Below are 17,187 nucleotides of genomic sequence, written 5' to 3'. Positions count from 1 at the left end.
ACCCCTGTAGGTCTCATCCCCATGGTATCAGCGGCTGACCCCAAATGCTGGCCACACTAGTTAGCAAGAATTTCTACTTTGGGAAACGAATCTCCTTAGTTGACCATATGGCCAAAATGAAATCTGTGAGTCAAGTGAAGCAACATTATGTTTTTGTTTCTTGTTTTTTTTTTGTTGTTTTTTTTTTCTGTTGTGTGCCAGCATTCACTCCGCCCTCGCCTAACCTCAAGAAGGGAGGGGGTATTACTCACCGAACAGCTGGATTGGTGTAAACGGGATGGTCTGAGAAAGCCTCATTAAATTATTCCTTTCAATGGCTACAAACAAAAACGGATTGACTACTTTAGTTCTACATCAATGATTAAACTTACAGGAAGCCCCCACATACCAAAGTACACATAAATTCCAGAATGTTTCATTTCAAACATTTTATTTTCTCCATTAGCAAAACCATTATAAATAATAGTTTTAAATATAAAATATGCCTTGAACAGTGAGCATATCTTATTCTCGGGAAATTTTACATGAGATTATGTAACATGTTTCTAAGAAGGGGCTATCTTCTCACTCTCCCAAATAACCAATTAGACACTAACTCAAATAATACTTAAGTCGTTCTTTTAAATGGATTTAATCTATGTTCCATATTCTCTGCTTTCCTTTTTCCCAAAGCAAACCCAGCGCACAGTGGTCTGTGGGGACACCTACTGTCGGTTTTGCAGAGCTGGCCTTCTTTTTCCCAGAGAGAATGGAACACTAATTTTAATTAGAAGCAAGTGATCTGCATTTTCCTGTCAAGAGCCAGAGCCTAACAGATCAGAGTGCAGTGCATCTGAGTTACAGTATTCCTCACCAGAGACTCTCTACGGCTCGCAGAGAGTCCAAATAACAGATTACTGCTGAGCTTAGGACCCAGTCATAGGAGCCTAGGAAGAGAAGGCTGGAGTCCACAGAACCATTATTCACCACAGAGGAGAATTCAGGAAGAGACAGTCTATAATGAAACCCTAAACAAATGACCTTCATATAATAAAACTGGTCATTGAAGTGCCGGCAAGGTCTTGCTCACAGAGTGCTAGACTCTGTGAAAGCCTTGTCCTTGCGTTAGCTCACCCACCGAGAGCAGTGACCACTGAGAAACCACACCAGGGCACAAGTCCAGCTGCTCTAGGCTGCTTTGCATCTCAAAGTATCTGCCTCTTAATTCTCGGCTAGCCATTTGGCAGACTGTCCCTCTGAGAGAGGGAAAGGACAATCGTTCCCCCTCTGAAAGAAAGACAGCTGAAGGGCTGTGAAGCCTGGCTCAGTAACAGAGTCGAGCCCCTTGACATCTCTGTTTAATGGCATCTCTGCAAGGCATGTTTGTTGGCCTTAATGCCATGAGAGGTGGCATCTATTCAGTGGTTGTGCCTGCCGAGGGAACCTTCAAGTTCACTGAGGACTTTCAAGTCTGCCCTTTTCCCTATCCGAAACATTCAGATCAGACTGGGGTATAGCTCAGGGAGAGATACTTGTCCAGCAAGGCTCTGGGTTCAAACCCCAGCATGGCAATAAAAAGAGCACAGTACAAGGGACATTGCTCAAAACACTAAGATATTTGCATTTTGGCCAGCACTGAGCTTGCAAGGAAATTTTAGGCACCAAAGGTATCTTCTCTTTCAAAACTTCTTGTATGTGAATTCTCTTCAATCCCAACAATTTGTTTTTCTGAGTCAGGGCCATGGTTGGGAAATCTAATTGTTCTAACTGTTAGAGTGAACGATTTTCTGAATTGGGTGCTGTATTGATAATGTAGAGTTGATGGATGTTCGTGTTTACAAGGCAGAATCACACACATTTAGCTCCGATGACCCATCTGTACACCTGCTTCCTACCTGAATAATGGTGGTGAGGCTCTTGAGGGCTCTTTAAGGAGGCCGAGATCTCTGAAATCATAGAAATGATTGGCACTTTAATTACTTGGCTGCAGATAAATACATGTTTGTACACTGCCTTCAAAGTTACTATTAAATGGCTTCATCAGAATAGCTGCTCACTATTCAGAAAAGCTCACCCAATAAATACCCTTTAACTCATTATTGTTCATGGTATCCTGACAGCTTCCAATCATCAGTGCAATATCTCCAAGCATATTTATAGAGGGAATTGAAGAAAGACAGGTAATATTAGCCTCAAAGATGTATTTCCTTTGAACCAATTACACCTCTGGGTTAGAGAAGGCACACAGCTGCCTATCATGACATCCCAGAAGCATGGTCCTCTGAGCTCCTTGCCAAGATGCACCTACCCGTGCAAAGACAATATTAATGCCAACTTATTAGCATGCTAGCTCATTGACTGAAACTAATGACAAAACATTAAGTATATGCCAGACACATAGGAGAGGGTGGCTAGTATCGCAGCGTGCCATTTGCTAAGCTATACCAGGACCCTATGTAGGGAACGCCCCCTCCAATGTTAAACTCTCACTTTTCTATCTGTTCCAGCCCGAAATCATAAGGCTCCAGAGAAATCCTTTGAAACAATTTTGCTGTTCCATGAAAATCAAAATTAAAGGGGGGAAACTTCAGTCTCACAACAGCCAATGCTTTGCACCTACTAGAGTAAGCAGCCAAGTGAGCCTAGGTTTACAGAGCGCTCTGGCTCCTGCTGCCACATAACGAAGGGAACAAGCGTCCTTTGAGGGGGCATGCTGGGACCTATGGTCGGCAGAAAAGGCTTCCATTTCTGAATTCAGTCAGTAACGTAGACTTTTAGCTCCCGCTATGGGTCATGCTAGGCATGAGAAGGGACTAGGAGAAGGTGCTCACCCTTCAGAAAGGTAAATGCAGTGGACTCAAGAAAAAATCATGCAACTGTTACCATACAGTTTGCTAATTAATAATAAACCATGCCATGCCAAGGCTTATGGATTTCCCTAATGCTAACTGGACGATGGAAGATCGCTGTCATCTGATTGGTTTCAGTTTAGACTTCAGCATCTAAGGAGCTTCAGGACCTTAGTGGTATTTATTTAACACATAGTTACTGAGCACCAATGGACCACATGCCAGACTGCCCAGTACTCTCAGTCAGAGAAAGAGCAAGAACACACGAAGAGAAGCTGGCCTTGTGACCAGGCCCTATTCAGACATTTGTGGCGCAGCATCCTGGAAATTATATCAAAGGAAACTTCCATGTGCAAGCATGTGATTGACTCTATGTCTGTAAAATATGACACTATTAATTGTTGCAGAGTCAAAATGAGTTCAGTGGATTTGTTTTCATGCAGAGAAACAACAGGGACGTTACAGTGGAAACTGGTTACTCAAAGAATCTCAAGCTGGGGATGTAGCTCAGTGGGTAAGATGCTTGCCTAGAGTGCACAGGGTCCTGGACTTGAGCCTCAGAATCACCAAAATAAAACAAAACAAAAACACAAGAGGACACATCAGTCGTGGTTTATCTGGGCTATCTCTATTTTTCTACTGAATTTTCTGCTTTATATGTATCTCAAAAGCAACAACAAAAAAACACAAAAAGAATAAAAGTCAGGAATTATAAAATTCATAACAGGACAATGAATTCCATCATCAATGAAATTAAAAATTAAAAATAAATGTTTAAATATAAAAACTTACTGTCAATTTCACTTGAGTTTCTTGTTCTGTTTGGGGGGAAATAAAATGATTTAGAAAATGCTGCTTTAAATCTTTTAATTTCCAAAACACTGAAAAATTATCTGAAACAGCAATAAAGAGTGTATATATATATATGTACATTTTATTATATCTTATATAATATATATTTCACATATGTGTATGAAATTTTCTGCTCCATCTTATTCCTATTTTACCAATAGAGAAGTTTGTAGCCATACAATTATTTTCACAACACACACAAAATAATGCCAGTAAGGCATGTAAATCACTTATTATCTATGCCCCAAGCTAATTGAGAAATAGTGGTGTTAGTGGTTTTAATTAGCTGTGTGATCACATAACATATATAAGATTTAACTGTGTTTGTGTTGTTCTGGATCAATTAAACGAAAGGGTGCCTGAACTATGCAAAGCAGCTGCCTACAAATGAGTCTGAGAATCGCTCTGGACAAGACCACAAATCAGTTTCATTAGCCCACGTGGCCCCTAAATGTTCACAGGCTGGAATTAGCTCTCTTTAAATTGTTCCTTGTCCTGCTCAAGTGCACAAGTGGCCACGGGCAAGTCTGAAAACATGCATCCAAAGAATATCTCCAGTATTTAAGGTCCTTGGGGAGGAAAGTACAATTACAATTATTGTTTAATTTCATGCTGCAATAACCCACCACCCTGCATGAGCACAAACTACTGAACCTTTGGGAGAAGAAAGTCATGTATCCTTTAGGTCTAGAAGCAGGCTTACATGGGGCTATGGTGGCAGTTCCCAAGAAAGGCCATGTCAACAGAGCTGAGGATCATAACTAAAAGTCATCTTTTACTTTCTTTACATCAAATGGTCTTCCCACAGGGAGATTTCCCTCTACCCCCCCCCCCCCCATGACTTGGTAGATGACTGATGCTGTAAGGAGGAAAGCACACACACACACACACACACACACACACACACACACACACACCCTACAGGTGAAGTGGAACCATCACAGCAGCACAGAGCCAAACACCAGCAATGCTAGCTACTTGGGATACTGAGAAAGGAAGATCACTTGAGCCCAGGAGTTTATGCCAGCCTGGGCAACATCATGAGACCATGTCTCTTGAAAAAAAAAAAATACTTTTAAAAAAATGGAATCATTTTTACTTGGTTGAGTTTCAAATTCTATTTCTCCTAATAAACCAAATTCAGGAATATACTCAATTCTACTGCCAGATTCTCTCCCTCCCTTCTCACTCTCAATCCTTGTCAGAGTGGATGCCTTGACAATTGGAATGCCACTGAAAATGAGGAAACAAAGACCAACCCCATCTGTAAAAGGAACACACTGGGGAGAATGGGTTTTGAAATCTAGCGAACAAGGCCTGGAGTGAAGCTGGGTGGTTAAGAGCACTTGTTGCTCTTGCAGAAGACTTAGTCTCAGTTCCAAGTATCCACCTGGTCGATAATAACTGTCCATAACTCCAGATCCAAGAAATCCCAGCTAGCCTCCATGAATACTGCACACACGTTAGCTTAAATATATGCAGGGAAAATACATAAAATAAAAATAGATACATAATTTATTTATATACATTCTAAAAATATAAAATAAATTTAAACAGGCCTTCAGGCTTGTTTGTTTTAAGAGAAAACACATGTATTTTACACTGTAAACACATTCATAACCTTACTACCTGAAAAGATATAACAATCAATTCATGTGTGAACTTTTTGATACTACAAAGGAATTTTTTTCTATTTGGTATTCCATATGTTTCTTTTTTTTACTACTTTTGTTGAGTTTACAAAGGAATTTTTCATCGACTGTCAAAGTATACATTTTATCACTATATTCTTAAAGGGACTTGGGTGAAGAACTCCTACTAGACACTGGAAAACTTGGGGAATATTTTTTCCATTCTTGCTAAAATAAGAAAAATAATGTCACCACGCATGCACTTTTTTCTTCCTACTCTGACCAAACTAAACTTTTGCTCCTTATCTTTGGAGGAAAGGATCCAGAAGCTCTTGTTAAAAGCGACACAGAAATACTCACAGAAAACTCCTGCTGAGGTTGGTGTTCCTGGGACTCCATGAAGGGTCTTCATGTGGGTCCTGAGCATAAGGGAACGGACATTATGAATGCAACCAGCACACCCATCCCATCCTTTTAGTGGGCCATCAGTAAAGCACACTCTTCCTCTGACTGGCTCAGTACCTCTCTTTAAGTTGATAAAGGAAACACAAGCTAGGATGATACATAATGTCAACATGTCATCAGGGAAGCCCCATAGTTGATGGCTTTAACTGAATGAAATTACTTTTTTAGAGACACTGAAAGGAAAATGCAACATCTGAAAATTTTTACAGAAATAGAGATTAATCAGCTAATTGTCTGAAAGTAGTAATGGAGGGCCTACTTGGCACATACAATGGATAATTTTATCAACTTAACATGTTAAAAAACACATAGGGCATTAATGAATCTGGTAGTTTGAATGTAATCAGGCCCCATAGGGAGTGACACTATTAGGAGGTGTGGCTTTGTTTGAGTGGGTATGGCCTTGTTGGAGGAAGTAAGTCATTATGGGGGCAGACTTTGAGGTTTCTTGTGCTCAGAATACTGCCTAGTGTGTCAGTTAGCTTCCTGTTGCCTTCTGGTCAAGATACAACACTCTCAGCTCTAACATCACATCTGCCTGCCTGCCACCATGCTACCTGTCATTATGATAATAGACTGAGCTTTTGAAACTGTAAGTGAGCCATCCCAATTAAATGTTTTCCTTATGAGTTGCTGCGGTTAAGGTGTCTCTTGGAAGCATAGAAACCGAACTAAGTCAGAAGTTGATACCAGAAGTGGGGTAATGCTATGCTAGGCCTGACCGTGTGTGTGTTTGGAGGGATTTGAACTTTGGTACTTTGGGTTTAGAAAGCAGTGGTGAAATGTTTTAAGTACTGCTGAATGGACCATACTATTAAGAGCATAGAAGACAGTGGTGCTAAGAATTATTTGAACAATGGAAGACTGACACAAGAGGTTTCGGGGGTGGGAGGAGAATTTTAGTGTGCTGCCTAAAGATCATTCCTGTCATATTTTGGTGAACAAAGTAACTGTCTTTTTTGCCTTTTTCTGAAGAATCTACCTGAGGATAAAGTAAAGAATTTTGGGTTAATTCCAATTGGCAGAGGAAATCTCAAAACAGCCTAATATAGACTCTGCCATGGTTTTTTTTAGTAGTAACTATAATGAAGATTTATAATGAAGAGAAGCAAGCTGAGCAGGGTAAATTGCAAAATAAAAATTTTGAGGAGAAAAAGAGCAACAGGAAGTGGAATAGAGCTAAATTATGTGTTCAAGGAGATAAATGGGTTAAGAAATGGAATAAACGAAGTGGTGACCTCTTGGCAAGATCCCACCCAGCTACGGTTCCAACTTGTGAAAAGGAACTTTAAAAAAATGCTTAGATCCAGGTGTTGAGGAGCATACACTGGGAAGGTAGAAGCTGGCAGATGTCTAGTGTAAGGCTAGTCTGGACTACATAACAAGTTTCAGAACAGGTAAGCTTAGGCAGTGAAAGACAGAAAGCTGGTGAAGATGTATTTGAAAGAGGGGATCATGTTCCAACCCCATCAAGCAGCAGAATTTAGCAGCTTTGGCTACATGACTCTGGGTTTAGAGTTAAGGATAGAAGAAATGAATTGTGGAATAAAGCCATTGAGGCCAGGCGTGTATCAGGGGTGTCTCTGAATGGAGACCTAGTAAAGAGGCCATTGTGTGAAAGTGTGAAGTTGAAGCCTGGATTGCTTTGGCAAACCCAAGATGTTAGAGTTGCCAGAGTCATGGGATACCTGCCGAGGAGAGCTGCTAACAGGGAGTGGAACCAGCCCAAGAGAAAGAAGTGTGTTTCCGTCAACAGAGCTGGACATTGGAGATCTGAAGAGCTTTTTGACATCAGACATGGAGATAAAGAGTTTGAAGCTTGCCCAGCTAGTTTCAGTCTTGGTTTGGTCCAGTATTTCCTTTCTGTGCTCCCTTCCCTGGATTTTAGAATGGTAATGTATTTTCTGTACCGTTATATATTGGAAACATGTGATCTGTTTTTAGATTTTGATTTTTCCAGGGGATTACAGTTAAGAGATTGCATGAATCTCAGAAGAGACTTTGAATTTAGGACTTTAAAACAGGAGACTGAGGTTGACTATGGGGACTTTTGAAATTAGACTAAATGTCATTTGCATTATGATATTGTTACATGCTTATGGAGACCAGGGAGTGGAATGTGGTAGTTTGAATATAACTGGCCCCCATAATCTCATAGGGAGGCACTGTTAGGAAGTGTGGTTTTGTTGGAGTGGGTATGGCCTTGTTGGAGGAAGTGAGTCATTATGGGGAAGGCTTTAAGGTTTCCTATGCTCAGAAAACTGCCCAGTGAGTCAGTTGACTTCCTGTTGCCTTCTGGTCAAGATGTAGCACTCTCAGCTCCAGCACCATATCTGACTGCCTGCCACCATGCTCCCCATTATGGTGATAATAGACTGAACCTCTGAACCTGTAAGTGAGCCACCCCAACCAAATGTTTATCAGGGTTGCTGTGGTAATGGTGTCTCATTACAGCAATAGAAAGCTGACTAAGACAATGAGGTACTCCTCTGGCTGTTACTGTGAGGACGTTTCCAGAGAGGATTAACTGAGATGGGAAGACACACTCTGAAGGAGGGTGGCACCATGCCGTGGCCTGGGGCTCCAAATTGACTTGAAAACAGAGATAAGAAAGCATTCCCTTTCTGCATCCTGCTCTGGAGACATGTGAACGAGCATCCAGCTACAGCAACCCTCTGCTACTCCTACATCCAATTGGGCCTTCCAGGCCCATGCTTGCCTGGACGCTCACAAACAGCCAAAAACAGCCTCTGTTTGGCCCCATGGGTTTCTTTTTGCTAGGTATTTAGAAACATCAGCCATTACATCATAGCATCCCTGTCATAAGTACACAACAGTTCTAGGCGATGGCGATGGGGAGGAGCATTACCCCGGATTTACCTCATCCTATTTCCTGTTTATCTAAGCCATATTTCTTGAGACACAGTACACTTCAGGCATTGTAGTAGGCATTTTCCTGTGAGGTCTCTTGGTTGGATACTACGGACAATCTTGTAACAATAGCATCTATTGGAGATTGTTAAAGACCCTCACAGGCTAACTGACCCATCCAGCTTTAGTGGGGACAGATGGAAATGATGGAATTGGGATGTGGACACAGGTGCTGCTCACAACCATCCTCAAGCAAGCACTTTCTAATTCCTTTAGATTCCTTTAGATTGCTACAAGAACTCCTGAGGATATTTATATAGGTAGGGTTTATAGTTCCCAAGTTCAGCTATTCAAACCAAGACCAAAATTAGTTTCCTTGGGTTACTCTGTGGCACATGCCACATGGGAAGGCGGCAGTAGGACAAGACACCTATTTGGAGGTAGTCGAAAAGCCGAATGTAAAACTGGCTGTCTGGGTACTAGAGGAACACAGAGGTGCCTGCACTCTGCAATGCTTTAGTCCCCTTCCTGGGTCTGAACACATTCCTACAGCCTATGCTAGACTAATCCCACGAGGAATTCATTGTCTCCAGAACCAATCATTCTATCCTGGAATGGTGCCAACTGGTAAAAGTTTCTTCTTAGATCAGCTGTCTTACATTAATTCCCCCATGGTTGTCCTAGATCTGCCTCTGAAAAGCATGCTGGAGAAAACCTGTTTCTCTTGCATATGACCATGTTCACACATCTGAAAAAAGTGAGTTCTTTCTCTTGTGCTAAGCAAACTGCACGAGAAAGAGAACAAAGGCTATTAGAAAATGAAGCAAGGACTGACCTGAACACACAGGCCCCAAGGATTTCAATCCAAGGCCAGTAAAAACAGAGGCCATTTATGGACTGTGACAGGAAAAGTCAGCAGCGTCAAACGAAGTGGTGCGTGCACAAATTCTTAAAAGACTTTCAAAATATTTTTACCTCTCGACAACACTTCAGGTAGTCGCTGGCTCGTGTGGTATGCTGCTCAATTTCCTTCATTTTCATTTTCTGATATATATAAGGTTCTAAACCTTGTTTTTAAAAGAAGAAGAAAAATTAGAAAATTGGTTGAAATGTGTTACATTCAAATCACATTTCTCAAATAGAAAAATCTGGACACAGTACATTTATTTAAACTTAGATATAGTTTTCTCTATTTTTAGAAAGTTTCACCAAGTTTCATTTTTCCTTTTTTTTCCCCTTGGGATTGAAAACTGTATATTCTGTTTCCACTCTCCTCTAGTTGTGCTCACCATTCTTGCAAGGCATGCACACATGGCTCTTGCACTTGGAGGTCAGAGAACATCTCCGCAGACCCCCTTCTCTCCTTCCACTTTTGCATAGATGCTAGAGATTGAACTCCCATCCTCAGGCTGTACAATGAGCGCCTTACACACCGAGCCATCACACCTACCCTAGCTTTGACTTCTCTATCAAAGTCAGGAATGAGATAATCCACGATGGTTTTTTTATCTAGAAAACACATCCAACAGTTTTTTACATTTGCCATCTTCTGCATTCTATTACTATACTTTAAAATATATGAAAGTTTTGTTATAAATTAGTAATCCTTCCTTCATAAGGGCACCAAACAAAAAAGTACAAAAACAACAAAAGAGAGAGGAAAGCAAAAACTATCTATTAGGCTTAATTTTTATACTTTTCTTAGAAATGATAATGAGAGATGTTATTCCACTGTTACACCTGATATCTAAAGAGCTGAGCTGTAACAAATGTAAGAGATAATAATCATATTTTCCCATGTGATTTTGCACCATAAAAAGGATATAAGACGTACAAAGGAAGTTACTGGCATAGGATAAAAATTACAATAAATATAATTTCAATGGCAAAACTGTATTATCATTAAAACAAAAATTTATAGAAAAACATGTTTTATCTTTTCATAGTTTTCTTAGAAATTTTGTGACTGTATAATGGGAACTACCTGAGAACTGGGGTTGGTAGAGTTGATAGAGAGCCTAGAATGCACGGGCCCTGAGTTCAGTCCCCCACAGAGAGCCTAGAACACATGAGCCCTGAGTTCCGTCCCCCACAAAGAGCCTAGAACACATGGGTTCTGAGTTCAGTCCCCCATAGAGTGCCTAGAATGCATGGTTCTGAGTTCTATCCCCTGGACAGAATGCCTAGCATACATGGGTTCTTCAGTCCGCTATAGAGTGCTCCTAGTATGCATAGGCCCTGAGTTCAGTCCCCAGCACTGCATACGCCATGCATGGTAATACATAGCTGAAACATAGCTGAAACCTATGTATTACCTAAGAGTTAGAGGCAGAAGGATCAGAGGTCAAGATTATCCTCAGCTACACATTATCTTTGAAGCCAACCTGGGCTACGGGAGACCCTGATTCAGAGAGGGAAAGGAAGAAGCTTGCCACTCCCCAAATTTTATTTCCTTAATTTTCAATTATTTTGTAAGGTGTTTCAAAAAAAAAAAACAAAGCTTCTCAAGATGTGTTGCAAGGATGACGCCAGGCCTCACCAGATCTGCTGGCCCTGGGGTCAGCCAGTTTCCCTTAGACTTTCTGTCTTTGGACAAAATGCCTCGCTACACCCTCCTGACACATAGCGCTCTGTCTGAGTCTCACGGGAAGGAACACACATATTTAGAATGACATACTATGATCTAAGGTGGGTACCGTGGAGTTTCACTCAGCATAAAGAAGAAAACAATGTCATTTGGGAAACACAGACAGAAGTCATAATAGTCTGCAAAACAAGGCAGGCAGGGTAGGACAACTATCTGTGTATTTTCTCATCTGTGGACTCTGGATTTTAAAGAGCATTAAAGTAGGAGGGGAACTATTGGAAGGGAGCCAGCAGGAGAGGTGGTGGTGGCGAGAGAAGGGAGCCGAAGTGAGTATGAAGGAAGCAGGCTATACACACGTACAGAAATATCATCGTGAGCCCACTTTCTAAAATTAATAGAGCCTAAAAAATAAAAACTAAACACAGGTTATAGTATCTGTAAAATACACACTACATTATATAACTATGATTCATCCGAGACTGATGTCAGGGTTTTTACTTTGCTTGCTTACTGCCTTGTTCCCATTTTGACTGTGATGAAAGTTCTCACTGTCCAGCCCAGACTGGCCTGTAAGACAGTCTTCTGGCCTCAGCCTCCTCCATGCTCATGATGTTTCAGGGAGGCATCAGCCCAGCTGGAGTCGTGTTTTATGCATGGGTTTGACATATGTAAATGTCCAGTTTCCAGGAAACGGTGAGTTAAGGCAAGGCAATTCAGCTCCTGAGCCATACTTGTAAATCAATGTCGTGCCCATTTAGTTCTTATTGGTTTTTTTCAAGACAGAGTTTCCTTGTGTATCACTGTCTGTCCTGGAACTCACTCAGTAGACCAGGCTGGCCTCAAACTCACAGAGATCTGTCTGCCTCTGCCTCCCTGAGTGCTGGGATTAAAGACGTGTGCCACCACCACCCAGTTCCCATTTAATTTCTACCTTTGTGCCCACTTGATTCACACTGGCTTCATAATGGGTTCTGTATTTTAAATAAAAACAGGGTTCACCCACTCTGGCATTGATGTTTTGTCTTGAAATCTGTAGCATACATCACAAGATGCCTCATAGCATCCCTGGCCTCTTCTCGCCAAGTACCAAGAGCACCCCCTTTGATTGTGACAATAAAACATGTCTGTAGACTTTGCCCAGTGTCTCTTGGGGAGTGCAAGGGGTTGGAGTTGCTGTGAAAATGTCCTACTTAGTTGAGGACCACAGAGTACCTGAGTGAGGAAGGTCTATGAAGAAGTACAGGACCCTGCAGTATGTACCAGTGCCTTCCTTTTCAAAAGTACTTCCAGTGCACAAAATTCGAATCTGCATTTGTAAGTGTTTCTGCTCATAATCTTCCTCATCTCACCCTATTTCTCATGCCTGGTCTTGTTTGGGGCTCTTCCTCACACAGCTCTTTGAGTGTAAAGGACACTCATCCATATATAAACATCCCATGTGGGCCACAGTAAATTAGCAACAATGGCTGACCTGCTGATTCTTACCAGTATTGCACAAGCTTTAAGGATTCTGAAAATTAAGCAAACTCCCCTCCTTATAAGTCAGACTGAAAGACCCCAATTGGGGGGAAACTCTTTGAATATAAAAATTATCTAAATTTTAGTATTTCTTTTCTGTATCCTGATAGCAATTCCTTTAAGTCAATGAAATTTTGTCTCTTCTATAAGCATTATAAGCAACAAAGAACTGTTTCCCTTAGAGGCTTTTGCCATCTCCTTAGCTCATCTCTAAACAAAAGAAAATCAGAAACCACCTATGGTCTAAAGGCCACACTCTTGACCAGTGGTTCTCAACCTTCCTAATGCTGCAATCCTTTAATGTACTTCCTCATGTTGTGGTGACTCCCAACCATAAAATTATTCTGTTGCTACTTCATAACTATAATTTTGCTAGTTATGAATCATAATGCAAATATCTGTTATGTGGGATATCTGATATGTGACCCCTAAGAAAGTGTTGTTCAACACCCCCAAAGATTCGGGAACCACGGGTTGAGAACCACTGTCCTAGGTGCCTTAGAGGGTTCAGCCAGATGTTAGGGTCCAAGCACATACTTATCTGGCTGAAGTTGGACACGGAGAGCCAATTTTTGCCGTACTGTTCAGTGATGTTTGGTTCTCCTGTCTCTGAATTCAATGAGTCACTTTGATAGCAGGTATTGACTGTAATCACCTGGAGAGACAGTCACATGTAAGAACGCCATGACATTAATCCGACAAAATTTTACATTATGTTGATAGTAGCACACAGTGGAAGGCAGTGATTAGCCCTGGCTACATTTTGAATTACCCGGAACACTTACAAACCCCATCACTCAGGTTAGCAGGATACACACATCTGTGTGCATTCTCTTGGAGGTCATGGTGAAGAACCAGAATGTGGTGTGGAACCTGAATAAGCATCAGAACCACTTTGGGCTCAGGAATGGTCACTGGCCTGCATCCTTGGGGTTTCTAGTCAGAAGGTCTAGGGGAGAGATTAGACTCGGATATCTAATGCGTTCCCAGGGGAAACTCATGCTGCTGATCAGAAACCATATTGCAAAATCTGCTTATATAGAGAAGGGAAAGGGTTTCAACTCAAAGTACTTGCATTGGAATTCTGCCCTATCAGAACCTGTGTGGACTTAGAAAATAGTTTGCTATTTCCATCCTTCACTGTCTCCAGCACTGAAGCGATAGGTGGCTGGTATACCATGACTATCTTACACCTTTCCCAGGCAAGACGGTAAATTTCAAAGCAATACATGAATGAAATTTTGAGTACTTGAACTCAGGTGAAACCTAACTGAACTCAGACCAATTGAAATATTCTAAAAACAAATCTCCTTAAATGCTTGTCCCACGGTATTCCAACAGGTCATGGCATCTTCTGAGATAGTAGCCTTTCTTCTCAAGCTAACCCTCTCCTAACTGACTCTATATAATTGTCTCCATCTTGTCTTTTTGCTTCTGCTCCCTTTTAACTTAATTGGTAGCAAGGTGTTTACACAGGAGTACTGTATTTACATCATTTCCAACCTCCAACTCCTTGCAAGCCTCCAACTCCTCTCAAACTCATGACTTCTTTAAATATATATATATATTTGTATGTATGTATATATATATATATACATATACATACAACATGCTGAGTCTATTCACATGGACTCATATATATCTGTTACAGAATGACCAGTTGGATTACTTATTGAAGACTCGTCCCTGGAAAAGACTGATTATTCTTTTCCTAGTAGCCATTAGTTGTCTGTTCCTCTTCATCTAGGGTCTTGTGAGATATTCTCCATCCACATTGGCCTATCTGATGTCATTGTGCAGGTCTTGTTTAGGCAACATTATTTTTGAGATTTCGTAGATGTAATATACAGAAGACACTATCTCACAACGGATACCTTGATCATTTGGTTCTTACAACCTTTCTGCTCCCTCTTCCAAAATATTCCCTAAACCTCAGGTGTTAGGATTATGTTGTTGGTGATATCTGTCAGCTGGGGCTGGGCAGCCCATGGTCAGTTTTCTATGCCTTTTGACCAGTTATGGCTTTCAATCTACTTCAAAAAAAAAAGTCTCTTTGATGAGGAGTGGGGAATAAAGTACTTCAAGTTCTAAAAGATCACAGATGTCAGCATAGAACACTGCACCAGCCAAACTATCTGCCATAATTGGAGAAAGCAAAACTTTCTAAGATACAAACATACTAAAAGAATTTATGTCTACCAAACCAGCCCTACAGAAAATTCTAGAAGCCCTACTCCAGGATGAAGACAAGAATAAGCATTCAAGAGAGTATAGAAAAAGAACAAAGCTATAATTACTATAACACAAAATAGGACTAACAACACAGATAGCAATAATAACAATAATAAAATTATATCAATCAACCTTTCAGTAATAAATGTAAATATCAGTAGCTTCAACTCCCTATTCACCTAAGATTAGTGGAATGGATTAAGAAGCAAAATTCATCTGTCTGTTTTCTACAAGGAACTCAGTTTACCTTCAAAACAGGTAACATCTTAAAGTCGAAAGATGAAAAGAAGTATTCTAAGCAAATGAGATCAAGAAGAAAGCATCTGTCACTATTCTAGTATCTAACAAAATCAAAACCAAACTAAAACTAATCAGAACAGAAATTCTAGTCAAGTGAACAATTAACCAAGATAATATTGTAATCTTAAACATATATGCCCCAAACTCTGATGAGCTCAATTTCATAAAAGCATTATACTGGATATGAAAATGCAAATAAACTCCAGTTTAATAACAGAGGATAATTTCAGTACCCTACTTTATCCAGTAGATAAGCTATCTGGACAAAAACAAAAACAAAATAAATAAAATAAGGGAAGAAACATCATAATTAAATGATAATGTGCATCAAATAGACTTAGTAGATATTTAAAGAAGATTCAACCCAAAGACTAAAAAATAAATATTCTACTCAACAGCCCATGGAATCATCTCTAAAATAGACCACATAATGAAATACAAAACAAATCTTTGAGGTTTTTCTGGTGTGTGTGTGGGGGGGGTGTTATTGTTTTGTTTTTGTTTTTGTTTGTTTTGGTTTTTGGTTTGTTTTGTTTCAAGACAGGGTTTCTCTGTGTAGCAGTCCTTGTTGTCCTGGAACTCTCTTTGTAGACCAGGCTGGCCTCCTACTCATTGAGTTCCACTTGACTCTGCCTCCCAAGTGCTAGGATTAAAGATGTGCACCGCCACTGACTCAATCTGAGATACAAAACAAATCTTAACAAATTCATAAAATTGAAATAATTCCATTTATTTTTTCTGAACATGATGCAATAAAGCTTAAAACCAACACCCAATGAATCCCCAGTAATTACACAAACTCATGAATATTAAACAACACATTACTGAAAGATGAATGGATCCAAGATGAAATGAGAAAGAAATTAGGAGATTCTTGGTACTAAATGAAAATGAAAACAAAACACACATACAACAAAAGTCTCTGTGACACAGTAGAAGCTGTCTAAACATGAAAAGTTATAGCTCCAAAGCACTCACATCGAAAAAGTTTAAACACAGAAACACATGGCTTAATGATACAACTTAAGAATTTGGAAAAACAAGAACAAACCAAACACAGTAGATGGGAAGAGAAAATTAAAATCAGAGCAAAAATTAATGAAAAAGAAACAAAGAAAACAATACAAAAAATCAATTAATCTAAGAGCTGGCTCTTTGAGAAAGTATTTAAGATTGACAGGCCCTTTGCCCAACTCACCAAAAGAAAGAGAAGACCCAAATTAATCAAAACAAAGATGATCAGGAAAATATTACAACAGACACCAAAAACATTAAGACTATTGTAAAAGAATGCTTTAGAAACTTGTACTCCATTAAGTAGAAAATGGAAAAATCAACAAATTTCTAGACTCATGCAAACCACTTATGCTAAACCAATAATAAATGATCGGGAACTTAAACAGACCCATAACAAATAAGTAGTTAAAAGTCTTCAACTGCTTCTTATTACTATAACAAAGAGAACTGAGTATTTTTTAAGTATCAGTTTATTCAGAAAAAAATATGTGTAAATGAAAAAGAAAATTAAACAGCATATGCAGACCATAAAAGTGATGTCTTGCGAAATTAGATGGAGTCATTCTGACAGTGTGTTTAAAAGATTCCCTGGACTAACATGAAAATAACACCAGAGTTTGTAGGACTTGACTACATATGCTTGAATGCCTGTATTCAAAAATAAAAGGCAAAATATTTACATGTATGAAACTGTCAGTGAATAAATTAAAATATTCTTTCTAAATACTGGAAATTCCCAAATCATTAGCCAAACTTTTTAACATAAACTAGAAAGAGAAAATCAAGTCAAACCCAAAGTAAACTGAACAAAGGAAATAGAATTGAATTCAGGAAAAAGTCATAAAATTGAGTTGGTTTTTCCAAAAGAAAAAATTAATTAAACAGA

General features: G+C 39.8%; 1 protein-coding gene across 1 annotated transcript in view; it reads right to left on the bottom strand.

Moving 5' to 3' along the window:
* The window catches only part of Trpm6 (transient receptor potential cation channel subfamily M member 6), a 114,763-nt gene that overhangs the window by 21,501 nt on the left and 76,075 nt on the right, over positions 1 to 17,187 (bottom strand). The window contains exons 29-34 of the mRNA XM_075975251.1: positions 13,290 to 13,407; positions 9,623 to 9,714; positions 5,672 to 5,730; positions 3,621 to 3,646; positions 1,875 to 1,925; positions 252 to 317 (exon numbers count right to left, since the gene is read on the bottom strand). Coding sequence (XP_075831366.1) covers positions 252 to 317; positions 1,875 to 1,925; positions 3,621 to 3,646; positions 5,672 to 5,730; positions 9,623 to 9,714; positions 13,290 to 13,407 — 412 coding nt within the window. The remainder of the gene's footprint in view (positions 1 to 251; positions 318 to 1,874; positions 1,926 to 3,620; positions 3,647 to 5,671; positions 5,731 to 9,622; positions 9,715 to 13,289; positions 13,408 to 17,187) is intronic.

Source organism: Microtus pennsylvanicus, chromosome 5 (genome assembly GCF_037038515.1).
Source record: "Microtus pennsylvanicus isolate mMicPen1 chromosome 5, mMicPen1.hap1, whole genome shotgun sequence".
Classification (NCBI taxonomy): domain Eukaryota; kingdom Metazoa; phylum Chordata; class Mammalia; order Rodentia; family Cricetidae; genus Microtus; species Microtus pennsylvanicus.
The sequence above is the reverse complement of the archived record's forward strand: the minus strand, read 5'-3'. Positions and strand labels throughout refer to the sequence as shown.